The following is a 16,056-nucleotide window of genomic DNA, read 5'->3' on the forward strand; positions in this document are numbered from 1 at the left end:
GGATGAGGAAGGGTTGGAGCATCTCCATGCCCAGGAGAGGCTGAGGGAGCTGAGGCTGCTCAGCCTGGAGAGGAGCCCCAGCTGAGAGGGGCCTCAGCCCTGTGTGTCCCTGGCTGTCCCTGGCTGTCCCCATGTGTCCCTGGGTGTCCCCCTGTCTGTCCCTGTGTGTCCCTGGGTGTCCCTGAGTGTCCCCCTGTCTGTCCCTGTGTGTCCCTGGCTGTCCCTGGCTGTCCCCGTGTGTCCCTGAGTGTCCCCCTGTCTGTCCCTGTGTGTCTCTGTGTGTCCCTGGGTGTCCCCATGTGTCTCTGTCTGTCCCTGTGTGTCCCTGGGTGTCCCTGAGTGTCCTGTGTGCAGGAGGGCAGGGCATGCCCAGGCTCTGCTCCAGGCCCAGCAATGGCCCCAGAGCCACGGGCAGGGACTGATCCCAGGAATTCCCTGGCACAGGAGGCAGAACTCCTGCCCTGGGCACTGCCCAGCCCTGAGCAGAGCCCAGAGAGGGGCTGGAGTCTCCTTCCTGGGATATTCCAGAGCCACATGGACACAGTCTTGTGTCCTGGGCAGGGACTGGCACCAGTGACCTTCTGGGGTCCCTTCCATCCTGATCCATCCTGGGATTCTGTGCCCCTCCGGAGACATCAGTATAAAACACAATCCTATAAAACCAGGTTCTCACTGGAATGCAGTTCCCAGACTCTTCCTTGGCTATCAGCACCTCAGGCAGACTGGATTGGTTTCCCAGTAAATCCATCATCAGATCCCCCAGGAGAATTCATTCCCCAAAGCACAGTTCCTGCTCTGCTGGCCTGAGCAGGATGTGGGATTCTGCTTATCCCTGGAAACCTCAGCATGGTGGGAGCTGGTCTGGGGACCAGTGAGGGAATTCCTGCCTGGGAGGGGCTGGGCTGGAATTCCCAGAGCAGCTGTGGCTGCCCCTGGATCCCTGGCAGTGCCCAAGGCCAGGTTGGACACTGGGGCTTGGAGAATCCTGGGGCAGTGGGAGGTGTCCCTGCCCATGGCAGGGGTGGGGTGGGATTCAGGTCCCACCAACCCAAACCAGTCCCTGATCCTTTGATGGTTCCATGACTGCACCCAAACCCTTCAGGAGAGACGTCGACCGATCAACATCTCCATCTTTATCCCAAGACTGGGAAAGGAATTCCAAGACCCCACCAAGACTCTTGGAATGTTCCAGGACTCAAACGAAGCTCTCTGAACAAAGTGCCAGCTGTGCCTCTCTAAGAATTCTTTTTACACCATCTGAGCTCCAAATTGTCTTGATTCACCCCACATTTTGTGGATTTTGCTTCCACCTCCACTTTTCCATCTTCCTGCAACACAGAAGTTGCTGCTTCTACACAAAGAGATGAAATTAAAAGGCAAAATTTAAGTGAAGGAGAAAAGTTTTGATTCCCAGATCCAGTCCAGGAGCAAAGTGAACAAAAGAAAGAATTTTCAGCCATTCAGCACTTTCTGCACTGCCCCTCCAGTGCCTTAAAAGCTGCATAAATGTCTTGTGCCCTCAGAGCTTCATTAAGAAATTCCACATCAGCAGAACAAAAGATTTTGTCCTGAGGTGAAGAAAAAAAAATAAAATAAATATTCAGGCCAGATGGAAAAAAAAAGAGTCAAAGTTTGCCATTTATTTAATAGTCAAACATTGATTTCATGTGGAATACCTTGGAAAAGGTTAGTGCTAAATGTTCTTGGCACTGAACACTCCTTAAAAAATGACAGAAGAAAAATGGGAAAAAGCTCCTCAGGCTTTGCTCCATGCTTTAGTAGGAGAATTTAAATAGATCTGGATGGTCTGGAGCTGTTAATTGCTGAGCAGGAGGGCAGGTGGAACAAGCAGCTCTTCCACAGGTACTCCAGCCATGGCCCTAACGATGGTGCTAATTAACATTAATGAGAGTGGTGGTTTTTGTCAGAGCACATGGCAGCTCTGGAAGTGGATCCAGGTCATTAATAATTTCCCTGCCAATTAGGACAAAAGCTGAAGCTGTTCTGGAGGTGAAACCCTTCATTGTAGCACGGATTTGTATCGTCTATTCCCATAAAATCCAATTTGGATGTGACTCCTGAACATCTCCTCTCTTCTGTTATCCAGGGGTGACCTCTAATTGTAAAAATTGATCTAAAATTCTTCTGGTTTACATTAAATGGTTTCTGTTAGGTGGTAAAAAATGGAGATGTGAGGCTTCACCTCAGCACCGTTGATGCTTCTTGCTTGGGTATTGCAGAGATTGCATCACAAGGCAAGATCTAGGGAATGGGATTATTCCAGAAGTGAAGCAGGAAGAGCATGACTTCAGTTTCCAATCAGGAATATTGTCCTGGCTGGATACAGCTCCTCCTCTTTGTTCACACAGCATAAATAAAACCAGAAAGTGGCCCAACAGGTTTAGGAACAACAGGGATTTTGTAGGAAGCACAGACAAGGGAACTGGGAAGGGTCTGGAGCTCCAGGAGAGGCTGAGGGAGCTGGGAAGGGGCTCAGCCTGGAGAAAAGGAGGCTCAGGGGGGACCTTGTGGCTCTGCACAGCTCCTGCCAGGAGGGGACAGCCGGGGGGGTCAGGCTCTGCTCCAGGGAACAGGGACAGGAGGAGAGGGAACGGCCTCAGGCTGGGCCAGGGCAGGCTCAGGGTGGACAGCAGCAGGAATTTCCCCATGGAAAGGGTGCTCAGACCTGGGCACTGCCCAGGGAGGTTTGGAGAGCCCATCCCCAACGGATTCCAAGCCACGTGAAGGTGGCACTTGGGGCCATGGGGCAGTGGTGGCCTTAGGGAATGGAGATGGGATGCAGATCGGGATTTCTTTCCTACCAAGGGATTCCACTCAAAAAATCTTCAGGGAAAGCAAGCAAAGCAGAATTCTACCATGGCTTTGGCCACCCGAAAGGAGTGACCCTGGGGACCCTGCAGCTTTGGTGGAAAATATTTCCAGTCCCTCCACTGAGCCAACACATTCCTTATTCCCACTCGGATGCCTCCCACATTCCATCATGATCCTACAAGACTTTTGGAAAATTAGTTTGAGATCTCAAAATCCTAGAGGAGCATGAAGCACTTGGGATTGTATTTTTTCTTCCCATCAGAACCTAGATTTAATATATTAATTAGCAAGAGCTTCACTCCCTGCTTTTTAGACTCCATGGGAGAGGTTCCTGCAGCTCCTGGCAGCTTTGAGCTAAGCCCTGCTTAATTATTAACATGTTGGACAAGATCTTCTGCAAATAAGTTTAGAATTTACACAAAGGCTTAAAGTTGAGTCTGAGGGATGGAGCAGGGCCTGCTCCTGCCTGATGGCTCTGCCCTGCAGCAGGAAAAATGGGAGACTGGACCTCATTCCTTAAGCAGGAATAATTTCGGGACGTCAATTAAAAACAAGAATATGCTGTGACAGAAAATATGGATTTGTTGGGGTTTGGGAGAACATGATGGAGTAGGGAGCTGTGGGACTGTGGGAACAGGGTGGTTTTACTGGGATGTGCCAAAGCTCCACCCCGGTCTCCTACCTGGATGTTTGCAGGGATTTGGTGCCCAAGGAAAAGTGGAAGAACAAAGTGTGACTTTGACATTTCCAGCCTGGGACATTTCCATCCCTGTGCCTGATCATGTCAGAGTTCTCATTTCCAGTCATGCCTGAGGAGCTGTGTCCTGAGAATTTGGGGAGAACCAGGATCCACTTGGGGTCTCCCCATTTCTCAGTGAAATGAATCTGTGAATCCTGGACCTCTGTGGTGAAGAACTTCCTTCTTTTTGGCGTCAATTGTGGTATGTGCTTACCACAGTCAATCTGCCCTAAAAAGCATGGAAATAACTCAAGAACCACAAGGAAGGCTCTGAGGGGACCTTAGAGAACCTTTCAGAGCCTGAAGGGGCACCAGGAGAGCTGGAGAGGGACTGGGGACAAGGGATTGAGGGACAGGACACAGGGAATGGCTTGAAGATGAAGGAGGGTGGATTTAGGTGGGATATTGGGAAGGAATTCCTGGCTGGGAGGGTGGGGAAGGGCTGGGATGGAATTGCCAGAGCAGCTGTGGCTGCCCCTGGATCCCTGGCAGTGCCCAAGGCCAGCCTGGACACCGGGGCTTGGAGCAGCCTGGCACAGTGGGAGGTGTCCCTGCCCTTCCATGATTTCCTGTGGCATCCCCAAAACCTCCTGAGCTGCTCCACCACAGCTGGATCTGAATTTTAGCCTATGAGTATTTTCCTTTGGGTGAAGTCTCTGGGGCAGTGAGAAAGATGAGCTGGAGCTGTGATTTTCCTCCCTTTATCCTTCCAAGAGGAATCCCAAATGACACCTTCAGGTGGTTCCTACCACCCATGGGCTGCAACTGGAAGTAAAATACTTCAAATTTACTTTTGAACTGTGAGGGGCAAGCAATGCAAGGACTGTTCTTCATGACATGAAAGATAAAATAATAAATAATTTAAATACTTACGGAGATGTGGATTCACCGGAGCTGGAAAACAGAGGGAAAATAAAATTAATGCAAAGAAAAAATTCTAATTCATCAATATTCAGATTATCCTAAATTTCTTCTTGCTGAATATTGAAATTCATCTACTTCACACCTTAAGAGGTTGGAAGAGAATGAAATCCAAACCTTCACAATGTCCACAATATCCTAAGCATGAGAATGGCTTCCCAGGTCAATCCAGAGGAATATGTGCACTGCTAAAACCTGGGAATGGGATTGAAGAAGGGATTATTCTGTGGCTCTGATTGCAGAACGAGAAATTTGAGGATGGGTGATTTAGGAAAAGGCCCTTCTGCTACAGCCCCACACATGTGGGCAGCAGAAGGAGGTTGAGCTCAGGGCTGGAACTGAATTTTATTCACAGAAAATCCAAAATTAAGTTTTATCTGCAATTAATGGGGACATCTGACAATGCCAGAGCATCATTCCAGGTTTTCTTGCTGCCCTTCCTTGCTTTAATCCCAGCCTAAGATTCAGCAAAATCCTAAATTCAATCTGGAGTTTCCACACCAGATCTAAATTAGCACCACTTTATCTGAAACATGAGCAGTGATTTGCTCCAGTGTCATCTCCCCGAGAAACCCAATTGTTACATCTTTTACCTACAAATTACCTGTGATTCTCCAAAGAACCTCAATTTTACAGGATGCCTGAGTGATTGAACCTGGAATTAGCTGCACTTGCTGGCAGCTGCATTGACTGAGGCTTGATTTATAACTAAATGCAGGGGTTTGGATGGAAAATCTCATCAGGTGTCACCTCCAGTCACACGGTTTGGATTGTTCCCAGCAGAGCAAAACCGATGCTCTGTGTCACACCCAGGCACAAAGCAGACAAGAAAATGAAGGTAGTTAAGCTGAATTTATCCGGCATCATAAACCTGGGGGGAAAAAACCTCCAAAAGAACCAGAAAAAAACCAAAAAATCCCACTTTTGGAGCAGCACAACTGTAGGACAACGTGTAAAGGAGGTTGGAGGATCCTGGAGAATTTTGGGATGGGAATGGGATGGGTTTAGGGGAAGTTTTTATCATTTTGGTGGAAATTTTGTGGCAGGAAGATGGGGATAAACAAGGAATTATGGAATTGTCACATTTAGGGATCCTTCAACCTCCTCTTTAAGGTCCTTCTTGCTCATTCATTACAATTTTTACAGCAGAAAATCAAAATAAAAAGAGAAATTCAGTGATTGATTAAATAAACACCCAAAAAATAAGTATTTGGAGGGATTTAACAGAGGATTGAATTTCTGGGAATACAGAAAACAGGATGTATGGATATTGTATTTTTCTTGTTAAATTGAAGTGGATTAATCTTTGTCAGGGTGACCTTTTAGAGGGAAATTTACAAAGCCCTTCCATTATTCCTTATATACATTTATAGATTATATAATCTTGCCAAGGACCACTAACAGTTGCTGTTTTTTTAAACACAATAATTCACATTAAAATAAAAACTGCTCATTCTGGGAAAAAAAAACAACTTTGTTTGCAGATTTTTCTTTAAAACTTGTCCTTCAAAACAAGACTCAACTCTAAATATGCTGTTTGATGAATCTGGCATTCATTTATTAAATTTTTTTCCTTATTTCCCATAAAAAATCTGGATGGGATTCTGGGGTTTGGCTGTCCAGAATTATTTTGTTTGGGTGATTTTGTTGTTATGAGAGGTGAAGATTTTCCTCTGTCCCCATTTCTCCCTTTCCTTTTAGGATGACCATGCTCATGATGTGGGAAATTTATAAAGTCCTTCTAATGTTTCTTATATACATTTATAGATTTTATAATCTTCCATAGTAGCACAGTCACTGGGGTTTTTTAAAGACAATAATTCACATAAAAATAATACCTGCTTGTTCTGGGGGAGAAAAACCTTTGTAAATTTTTCTTCAAAACTCATCAAGAATCAACTTGAAATCTCCAATTTCATGAAGTTGGCATTAATTAATCCCAAATTTCCCTTATTTCCCACAAAAAAATTGTATGGGATTTTGGGGTTTGGCTGCCTAGAATTTTATTAGTTGGATGTTTTTGTTGTTATGAATCATCCAAGAGGTGAAGATTTTCCTCTGTCCCCATTTCTCCCCTTCCTTTTGATGACCACACTCATGACCAGGCTCATGACATTATCCCAGGACTGGGAACAGCCACGCCATTCCGGGTGACCCAGAACATTCCCAACACCCTTTTCCTTGGATTTTGGATCCTCACCGCTGTATTTGATGACCCGGATGGTGGAGTCGCCCTCCCCAAATCGGGTGATGGGCGTCAGGCGGACCTCGTAGGCCTCGGGCTTGATGAGCTCCGTCAGGTTGTAGGTGATCAATTCCCCCTTCTGGATGTTCCCGTTCACCGTGATCTCCTGCTCCCACCAACGCTGTTGGCCGGCCTGCAATCCAAAAAATCCAAAGGTCAGGCATTTTGGGATTTGGCTTCACCTTAGAAAGCGGAGCAGACCTGGGCAACCTTCAAAATTCCAGAAGAATCAACGAGGAATATGACAAGGGATTCAACGAGGAATATGACAAGTGATTCAACAAGGAATGAACAACTTGAACTATCCCACCATGGAATGTTTCTGTAACAAACCACACTGAAAATTGGGAATATTTCTTCCAGAGGGCACTCCTTCCCTTCCAGCTGCCCAGCGTCTCCCACAGAAATCAAACGGCACTTGGATGGATTTTGGGGCAGGAAAAGTGTGTGGGAGCAGGCCCTGGGCAACCTTCAAAATTCCAGAAGAATTAGAGATGCAACAAAGAATGAACTCTCTGAGTTATCCCACTGTGGAGAATTTCTGTAACAAACCACACCAAAAATTGGGCATATTCCTTCCAGAGGTCTGATGGCCCTTGGATGTATTTTGGGACAGGAAAAGTCGGGCGTTACCCCAGTTCCTGAGGATTTGGGATACTCAGCAGGAAGGGATTATAGCCAAGGACCAAGGGCCAGTTTGGGGTGACGCAGAAACACCGAGTGGGTTTTGTGGCATTTTAAAAATTTTGAATCCTCAATTATTAAAAAAAATCTGTGTTTTACACTTAAAACTGGCTTGTCAAAATCTGAAAGATCTTTCCTTTGGAAAGGAAAAACACTTTTTGTTGTCCAGCCTGAAATACAAAGGATTCAAAGCTCGGAGATTTTGGGATTTGTCTTCACCTTAGAAAGCAGAGCAGACCTGGGCAACCTTCAAAATTCCAGAAGAATTAGAGATGGAACAAGGAATGAACTTCCTGAGTTATGCCACCATGTAGAATTTCTTGAACAAACCACACTAAAAATTGGGAATATTTCTTCCAGAGGTCCAATGGCCCTTGGATGTGTTTTGGGACAGGAAAAGTCAGGTGTTATCCCAATTCCTGAGGATTTGGTATGCTCATCAGGCAGGGATTACAGACAAGGAGGAAGGGCCAGTTTGTGGTGATTAAGTTTTAAAAAAATAAATAGAATTAATCTTTTTTAAGCCACATTTTATGCCATTATGTCAATGATATCTGTGAGCACTGTGGGACAAAAATTTTAAATATTCCATATTCCACCTCATCTTTGGATAAGGAACCACAGAAACAGAGATTTCCCAAAGAATTTCAATCATTAACGAGGAAAATTTGCAATTACCCAAACCAGACATGAATTTCTATCAAATTCAGCCTCTGATTGAATTCTTGCCCTTCTTTCCAGAAGCAATAAAATCTCCATTATTTTCTCCTTTCAGAAAGGAAAACAATTGGATTTTTCCTTTCAGGATTATCCCTCCAAAACCAGGATTGGATACTGATATTTCTCCATAGGAAACGACACAGATTTTGATTTTTTTTCCCTTGCAATCAACACCAGCTCTGGTCTAATCCTTATTTTTCACCATGGAAACCAGAGCAAAAAAATCTGAAACAACAGAAAATGGTTGCTGTGTTGGATGGAAAGTAACCCCGATTTTCCAGCTATGTTGTGGAATAAATAAATATAAATAAATATATAAAAATTAATATATAAATACACAAATATAAAAATATAAATATATAAAAGTACAAATAAAAATATAAAATAACTATAATAAATACATAAATATATCAACATATCAATATACATATATATATATATTTTATATATATATATATATATATATATATATATATATATATATATATATAAAATTGATATAAATAAAGAAATTCAGGATCTGCCACACCCAGCTTTGGTTTTCTCACTTGGAAAACCAACCCAGCATTGGAAATGGAGCCACAATCCCAGGAGCTGCTTCCCAAACTTGGGAAACACCAACAACCTGGGCTGAAAAATATGGAAATAATTGAAAGTAAATGGAGTCCAGGACTCCATAAAGTAGGATTTAATTCCTACAATGCCTTGGGGTGCTGGAAACTCCCAGCACCGAACTGGAGATGCTCTGATTCCAAGCTGGAAGCATAAAAAACTGTTTCCCTTTGAATCACCTTGGCTCCCCTGGATGGGAAAGAGCCAAATCCTCACCACTACTTCCCAAAATTCCCTGTGCAGCCCATCCCTAAAGTTGAGACTGCTTTTTTCCAGGAAAAACCAAGATTGAGGCTTCCAAGAGAGAATCCACAAGAAACAATCATGAAACACAACCCTGCAACGCAATTCCTGTGTTGAGAGCTGGAATATCCATAAGAACCAGGATTTGGTTGGAAAAGAAATTTTTGAAAGGAAAAAAGTCTCATAATCAAAGCCCTTTTCCTTGCAAAGATAAGGATGAAACTCAGGTGGGGAATAAATTTTGGAATTGCAATTTTCCAAAAGTGAGGAATTGACTTTGGTGAAGCTGGAAAAACAAATTTCCAGTGGTTTGGGAATATTTATGTAGCTCTGAGGAAAAATGGGAGAAGTACCTGGAGCATTTATTTTAATTACCCTGTAATTAATTAAGTAGAGAATATCCACACTCTGGCAACTTGGAGCACTGAAAGTTTGTCTGGGTCAGGACTCCTTTTTTCCTTGGAATATTTAGGAATCTTTGTTCCCAAAGGAGACAGAAAAGCAAAAAGGGGGTGTAAATAGGGCAAATTTTTATTCCAGAAGGTTGGAATCACGCCGGTGCTGCCAACGAAAGGAGGTTTATTCCATGTCTTTTGTTGGAAACCTCTATTCTCTCAAAGCCTTGGAATTCTGGATTTCCTGAGGAGTCAGTCCTCTGGGATGATTAAAGATTGATTCCTTTTGTGCTCAGATATGTTCATAAAAAATGAACAGCTCCTCACTCCCTTGTTCATGGCGTATTGATTCCCAGCACAAATTCCTTCACTGACTCCACCAGCTGGACAAGAATCTCTTTAATTAATGACGACGTTAGTTGATGACAAAATAATTAATGACGAAATCAATGAATCCATTTGATACTCCATAAAAAACTGTGGCGGTGTTTAAAGTAATTTCTTTGCCATTTATAACCATACACATAGATTTTCCTTTAAAAATAAGTGATTTCTTTGGAAGTTTTATATCTAAAATCGGGCTGTTCAGCTCATGGAGAAATGGAATATTTGTAAAGATTCCATTTGCACATCACAGAAGGAAGATTCTTAGGGAATTCCCAGGGAAAATTTGTGTTATTCCTGCTTTTCTTTAATAATCCTGACTGGAATATAATTAGAGTTATCCAGGTGAAAATATAAAATTGAGGAGTGGCTCCCGTGCCATCTTCATTCCCAAGGATGGATTTGGAATGACTTGGTGACAAATATCTGGGGTTCAGGCAAGCTGTAAAGGATGGTCTGTTCTTGATGGCAGAGAATCATGGAATCATGGACTATCCTGCGTGGGAGGGGATCCCAAGGATCATCCAGTGCAGCCCCTGTCTCTGCCCAGATTCCCCCCAAAAATCCCACCCTGGGCATCCCTGAGGGTGCTGTCCAAACCCTCCTGGAGCTCTGGCAGCCTCAGGGCTGTGCCCATTCCCTGGGGAGCTTTTCCAGTGCTGATTCCACCCTCTGGGGCAAGAACCTTTCCTAAAATTTACCCTAAACACTCCCTGGCTGTTCCCTGGGTCCTGTCCCTGTCCCGGAGAACTGAAATTGGAGCTGCCCTCAGGAGGATTTTGAAGACCATGGTGAGGTCTCCCCTCAGTTTCCTCCTCTCCAGCTGCACCATCCCAGTGCCCTCAGCTGCTCCTCATGCAATTCCCCTCATTTCCCCTCATTTGTCTCTTTAATTAATATTTTCACAACCAGCAGAGCCCCACACCCTGACATGTCTTTCCGTGTGGAGCTGGTCCTGCCTCCATGCTCTCCTGCAGAGGTGGTTCCCGGCTCCTGTGGATCCAGCTGGGACCAACAGCTCAAACCCAGCCCAGACTGGGCAGGCAAGGCTTGGCTTGAGCCCAGGACAAACTGATCCTAAGTGTCCCAAGTGGGAGTTGGGCTCTGCTCCCAGGGAACAGCAACAGGACAGGAGGAAATTCAGATATTCCAAGGGAGGTTTAGGATGGATTTCAAGGAAAAGTTCTTGCCCCAGAGAGTGGAATCAGCACTGGAACAGCTCCCCAGGGAATGGGCATGGCCCCGAGGCTGCCAGAGCTCCAGGAGCTTTTGGACAGCTCTGCCAGGGATGCCTAGGGTGGGATTGTTGGGACATCTGGGGAGGGACAGGAGTTGGGCTGGATGATCCTTAGGATCTCTCCAACTCAGGATATTCCAGGATTCACTGATTTGGCTGCTGCATGATAAACCTCTTTGCCTTCCTTTTCTGCTCTAAAGCCCATTCAACAGTGGACACAGTCTTTCCCAATTAAACCACTCCTAATCCAGGAGAACAATCCTGGGCATGTAATCTATTTCTTCTTGCAGGACTATATCAACAATCCTCCTGGACTTGCGCCTCCCATTCATTTCTATTATTTCATTATTTTATAATGTTTATCATCATTATTTCTGTGATACATACATTAAAAAAAAATCTCTTTCCCCCCCTTTTTTTTAAAGAAACTGAAATTCCCAAGCCTTTAGGAATAAGGAATGTGGAATCCAAGGAGGCAGAATGTTTTAGATGCAGATTTTAGGGGCCACAAATTGACAGCTGAGAAATTCAGGTGTCAGAAACAGCTGGTCCTGAGCCAGATTTATTGTCTGAGATCTGAGGATGAAAGGGATGGGAACACTTCAGGGAAAGTTGAAAAGTTGAGGAAGCCATGGAGCCAACAATGAAATCCTCTTGAAATGTGGAAAACAGCTCCGGGTTTGAAGGCAGGGTGGGAAATGGTCACCGAGAGATGGATCCTTTTTATCAGAGTGAAATCAAACTCCAGCACCAAGATCCTCTAGAATCTGGAGAACTGGGATAGAAACCACTCTGCCTCCTGGATTCCCATCCCAAGGGATGATAATAAATGATCTTCAGAGTTCTGCATTAGGATATTTCAGTCCATTTGGTAAAGAAATGGGAATCTGGGGGATTGCAGAGCTGGGAGGGGGATATTGTTTCCTTGTTTTTAGCAACTTCAAACCCAGGGACAGAGAGAGGGACTTTGGATAAAGGCCTGGAGTGCCAGGACAAGGGTGAATGGCTTCAAACTGTGAGAAAGTAGGGATAGATGGGATATTGGGAAGGAATTCCTGGCTGGGAGAGTAGCTGAGATGGAATTCCCAGAGCAGCTGTGGCTGCCTCTGGATCCCTGGCAGTGCCCAAGGCCAGCCTGGACACTGGGGCTTGGAGCAGCCTGGCACAGTGGGAGGTTTCTCTGCCATAGCAGGGGTGGGAATAAGTGGGATTCGGGGTTCCAAGCCACAGCATTTTGGGAATCTGGGATTCTTTAATCAGAAAGGCAATAAATGTACCCTCACTCCCTTTATCCATCGCCATTTATCCAGGGCTGTGGAATCTGTGCTGAGCCACCGACAGAGAATTCCCGTCTCTGTTTTCAGCCAGTGACTGCTCAGCCTCCCCAGGAATGGTTTCCCAGGATATTTGAATCCACCTGTACCTGCTCAGCACTGAATGACAGCAGAAGTCAAAAATCCACTCAAATCCAACCAGGAGGAAGCGCCAGAGCCGTGCCCTGCTTGGGGCTGTTTGAAGAGATTCTCATTCCCAACCCGCGGACACCGCGGGCTCCCAGGGCTGGGAATAAAGGAACGGTGGGAGCTTGAATCTTTTATGGAACAAGCTGGAACAAGCTGCTCTCTGGTTTACAGGGACCAGCTGAATTTTTATGACTCCTTCACGGCGGAACTGCTCCTTTTCTAGGTCACCGTGGCTGCGGGGATATGGCTGTCACCCGCTGTCACCTGCTGAGAGCAGCCACCGCGGAGATCAGAGCTGCACACCCTTCTTGGCTGCTCTGGAAGAGCCTCCCTGGTTCAATTTGCTTTCATCCTGCTGACAGGAAATATCAGAGAGCCGGAGGCGCCCGCCTGGCACCGCTCGGATGCTGGGAGTTGCTAAACGTTGTCGTTTATTGGGAAGAAATAGAATTCTGGCTTCGGGGACAGGTAAAGTGTGGGAAGGAAACATCTCCACGCGGTGCCAGAGGGAGCCAGAGGTGGTTGGAGCAGCTGCAGAAATGGAGCTGCTACCATAAGAACCAGGGTTGGTTGGAAAAGGAATTTTCGAAAGGAAAGAAGTCTCATAATCAAAGCCCTTTTCCTTGTAAAGATAAGGATGAAACTCAGGTGGGGAATAAACTTTGGAAATACAATTTTCCAAAAGTGAGGAATTGACTTTGGTGAAGCTGGAATAACAATGGGAGAAGTTCCTGGAGCATTTATTTGCATTATCCTGTAATTAATTAAGCAGAGAATGTCCACACTCTGGCAACTCTCTTTCTCTTCCCTCACTGCTTGGGGCCTCCAGGTGAAGCTCCTGGAAAAGCACAAGGATATTCACGGCTGCTCCAAACTGAGCTCAGTGAGGCAGGATCTGGAAGGGGAGGTCCAAAAGTGGTTGTGTCTGGGTGGATAAACTTCCAGGAGTAGAGAAACCCTCTGAGGGGCCTTTGGGACCATTTTTATATGCTTGGAAAACATTTTCTTGGAACAAGTTGCCCAGGGAACTGCTGGAGTTGCCATCCTGGAAGTGTGGATGTGGCACTTGGGGACATGGATTGGATTTGCCGGTCTCAGAGGGCTTTTCCAACCAAAATATTCCATGATTGGACACTGAATAAAATAAACTCCTGGTGTGTTGGTGTCCCCAAAGGCTGGCCAGGGAATACACACAGGGATGCTTGGAAAAGCAAAAAAAGAAAAAGAAAAGAAAAAAAAATCCTGGAAGAATCATCCATGAAATGCATTACTGTCAGAATATTCTTCAGAGGGCTCTTAAGGAGATGGAAAAATGTCCCTTCTGTGCAGGAATGTCTTGGCAGACCTTGGCACATTCCCAAGGAAGCTGAGGGTGACCAAATCCAGGCAGTTCCCCTGATGGGACACCAAGGTTGTCCCTTTCCTTCAGCTCCAAATGAAGGGCTGTGCTCAGCAGTGCCCCGAGGAATGGAAATTCCCTGTGCTTCACACTCCCTTTTCCATAAATGCTCCATGCAGGAGGATTTGGAACCTCCTGAGCTGCTCTAGGATCCAGACCAGATGTCCTGACAGTGCCATATGTCCCAGTTTTATGGCTGATTCCTTCGGCCACCAAATAAATCCTAAAGCAAATCCCAGGGTGCCACTGGCAGGTGAAGTGAGGTCCCACCAGGAAACTCACAGAGCCCAAAGGCTCTCAAAGACAAATTCAGGAGTTGGACTCGATGATCCTGGCAGATCCCTTCCATCTCCTTTTCCATAAATGCTACATGCAGGAGGATTTAGAACCCCCTGAGCTGCTCTAGGATCCAGACCAGGGGTTCTGATGGTGCCACATGTGAATTTTATGGCATATTCCCCACGGACACTTGAGGAGACTTTAAATCCCACCCTGGATGGGCAGGGACACCTCCCACTGTCCCAGGCTGCTCCAGCCTGGCCAGGGGCACTGCCAGGGATCCAGGGGCAGCCACAGCTGCTCTGGGAATTCCAGCCCAGCCAGGAATTCCCAATTCCCAACATCCCATCCATCCCTGCCCTCTGGCAGTGGGAGCCGTTCCCTATGCCCTGTCCCTCCATCCCTTGTCCCCAGTCCCTCTCCAGCTCTCCTGGAGCCTCTTCAGGCCCTGCAAGGGGCTCTGAGCTCTCCCTGGAGCCTTCTCCTCTCCAGGTGAGCATTCCCAGCTCTCCCAGCCTTTCCCCACAGGAGTTCAAACTCCCAGCTCTGAACTCCTTAAGAAAAAAGTCAGCAAAAATTTAATTTTCAGCATGATCCATAAATATTTCCCTCATCCATCTGAAGCTTAGAACCAGTTTTAAGTTGCCAGGAGCAGACCTGGTCCAAACCTCACCTTGCTGTTTGCAAATGCAGCCTCAGAACTGTGAAGAAGCAGCACAGGAGGAATCAGCCCAGAAAAGTGGAAATTGGGAATCACAACCATTCCTGCTCTAATTTAATTTCCCAAAGCCAGGAACATCAATGAAAAACATGTCCCTGCATGGCACAATCTTTTTTTTTTTTTTTTTTTTTTTTTTGGCCAAACTTTTCCTCCCTCATTCCACAAAAAAACCAAAACCTCTTTAGATTTCCAAAATCAATGCGTGCAGGGAAATCTTTGGGACAGAAAATGTTCCCTTGGAGGAGAAAGACTAAAATCCTTTATGGAAATATGAGGAATATTCCAATAAAAATGTGGAGTTCCAACTCTCTCTCTTCCCTCACTGAATTAATTGCTACAAATGTAGTTTTAGTGACTGGTTCTGAGGAAAACTTTTGATATTTTTCATGTCCCAGAGCAAATCCAATGGATTTGCTGGAAATTCCCAGTTTGCCAACATCTTCCCCTTTGGAGCAGACGTGATCCCCATGATCCTGAGAAATGGAATCTGCAGAATTCCTGCTCTTCAGGTGGGCTTTGAAATGTGCTCAAATAAATCCATTTTTCCTGGGGGACCTCAGTTCCCATTTTCCCATCTTCCCATTTTCGCTTCAAAAGCAGAAAAGTGACAATTCCCTATTTTTGTGATTCCTCTTCCCTCCCTTCCTATCTTCCCTGATTTGTTGTTAAGACAAGCTTAATTATTTTATCAAATAATATTTATAACATTATCTGTGATTTTTTTTTTTTTAATTCTCCTTAACCAATGCTTGGAATGCCAGAGGTTTTCCCTGTGTCCTGCTCTCCCAGCACTGAATCCCTCTTGGAGACAGGAATTTCTCTTAATTCCAGTGACAGCAGAAAAGCAGGATGTGACAGGAATGTGTCACATGGTTCTTTGACTCAGCCAGGCTTAGTGGGATATGGGGAAGGAATTCCTGGCTGGGAGGGTGAGGAGAGGCTGGGACAGAATTCCCAAAGAAATGGGGCTTTGGAGAGGAAAAATGGGAATATTTGGATTAGGCTGCCATAGGGTAACTCCATCAATTACATAAACAGATAATTAAAATGAAATGAAAATTAAATGGGAAAAGCAGATAAAATTCCTAACACAATTAATTCCACCAGAAATTCCTTTCCTTCAGCGAGTTCCTTCCAGAATTTCCTGATTCCTCCAGGGGCCTGGGAACCCCGGAGCCGATT

At 45.4% G+C, this 16,056-nt stretch overlaps 1 protein-coding gene across 2 annotated transcripts in view; it reads right to left on the bottom strand.

The window, feature by feature from the left end:
* MDGA2 (MAM domain containing glycosylphosphatidylinositol anchor 2) overlaps nt 1-16,056 on the bottom strand; it is a 191,385-nt gene that overhangs the window by 13,665 nt on the left and 161,664 nt on the right. For both annotated transcript variants that reach the window (XM_068194878.1, XM_068194879.1), the window contains 2 exons: nt 6,693-6,870; nt 4,445-4,465 (listed from right to left, as the gene is read on the bottom strand). In XM_068194878.1, the coding sequence (XP_068050979.1) occupies nt 4,445-4,465; nt 6,693-6,870 (199 nt within the window). The remainder of the gene's footprint in view (nt 1-4,444; nt 4,466-6,692; nt 6,871-16,056) is intronic.

The sequence above is a fragment of the Anomalospiza imberbis genome, chromosome 6 (assembly GCF_031753505.1).
Source record: "Anomalospiza imberbis isolate Cuckoo-Finch-1a 21T00152 chromosome 6, ASM3175350v1, whole genome shotgun sequence".
Classification (NCBI taxonomy): domain Eukaryota; kingdom Metazoa; phylum Chordata; class Aves; order Passeriformes; family Viduidae; genus Anomalospiza; species Anomalospiza imberbis.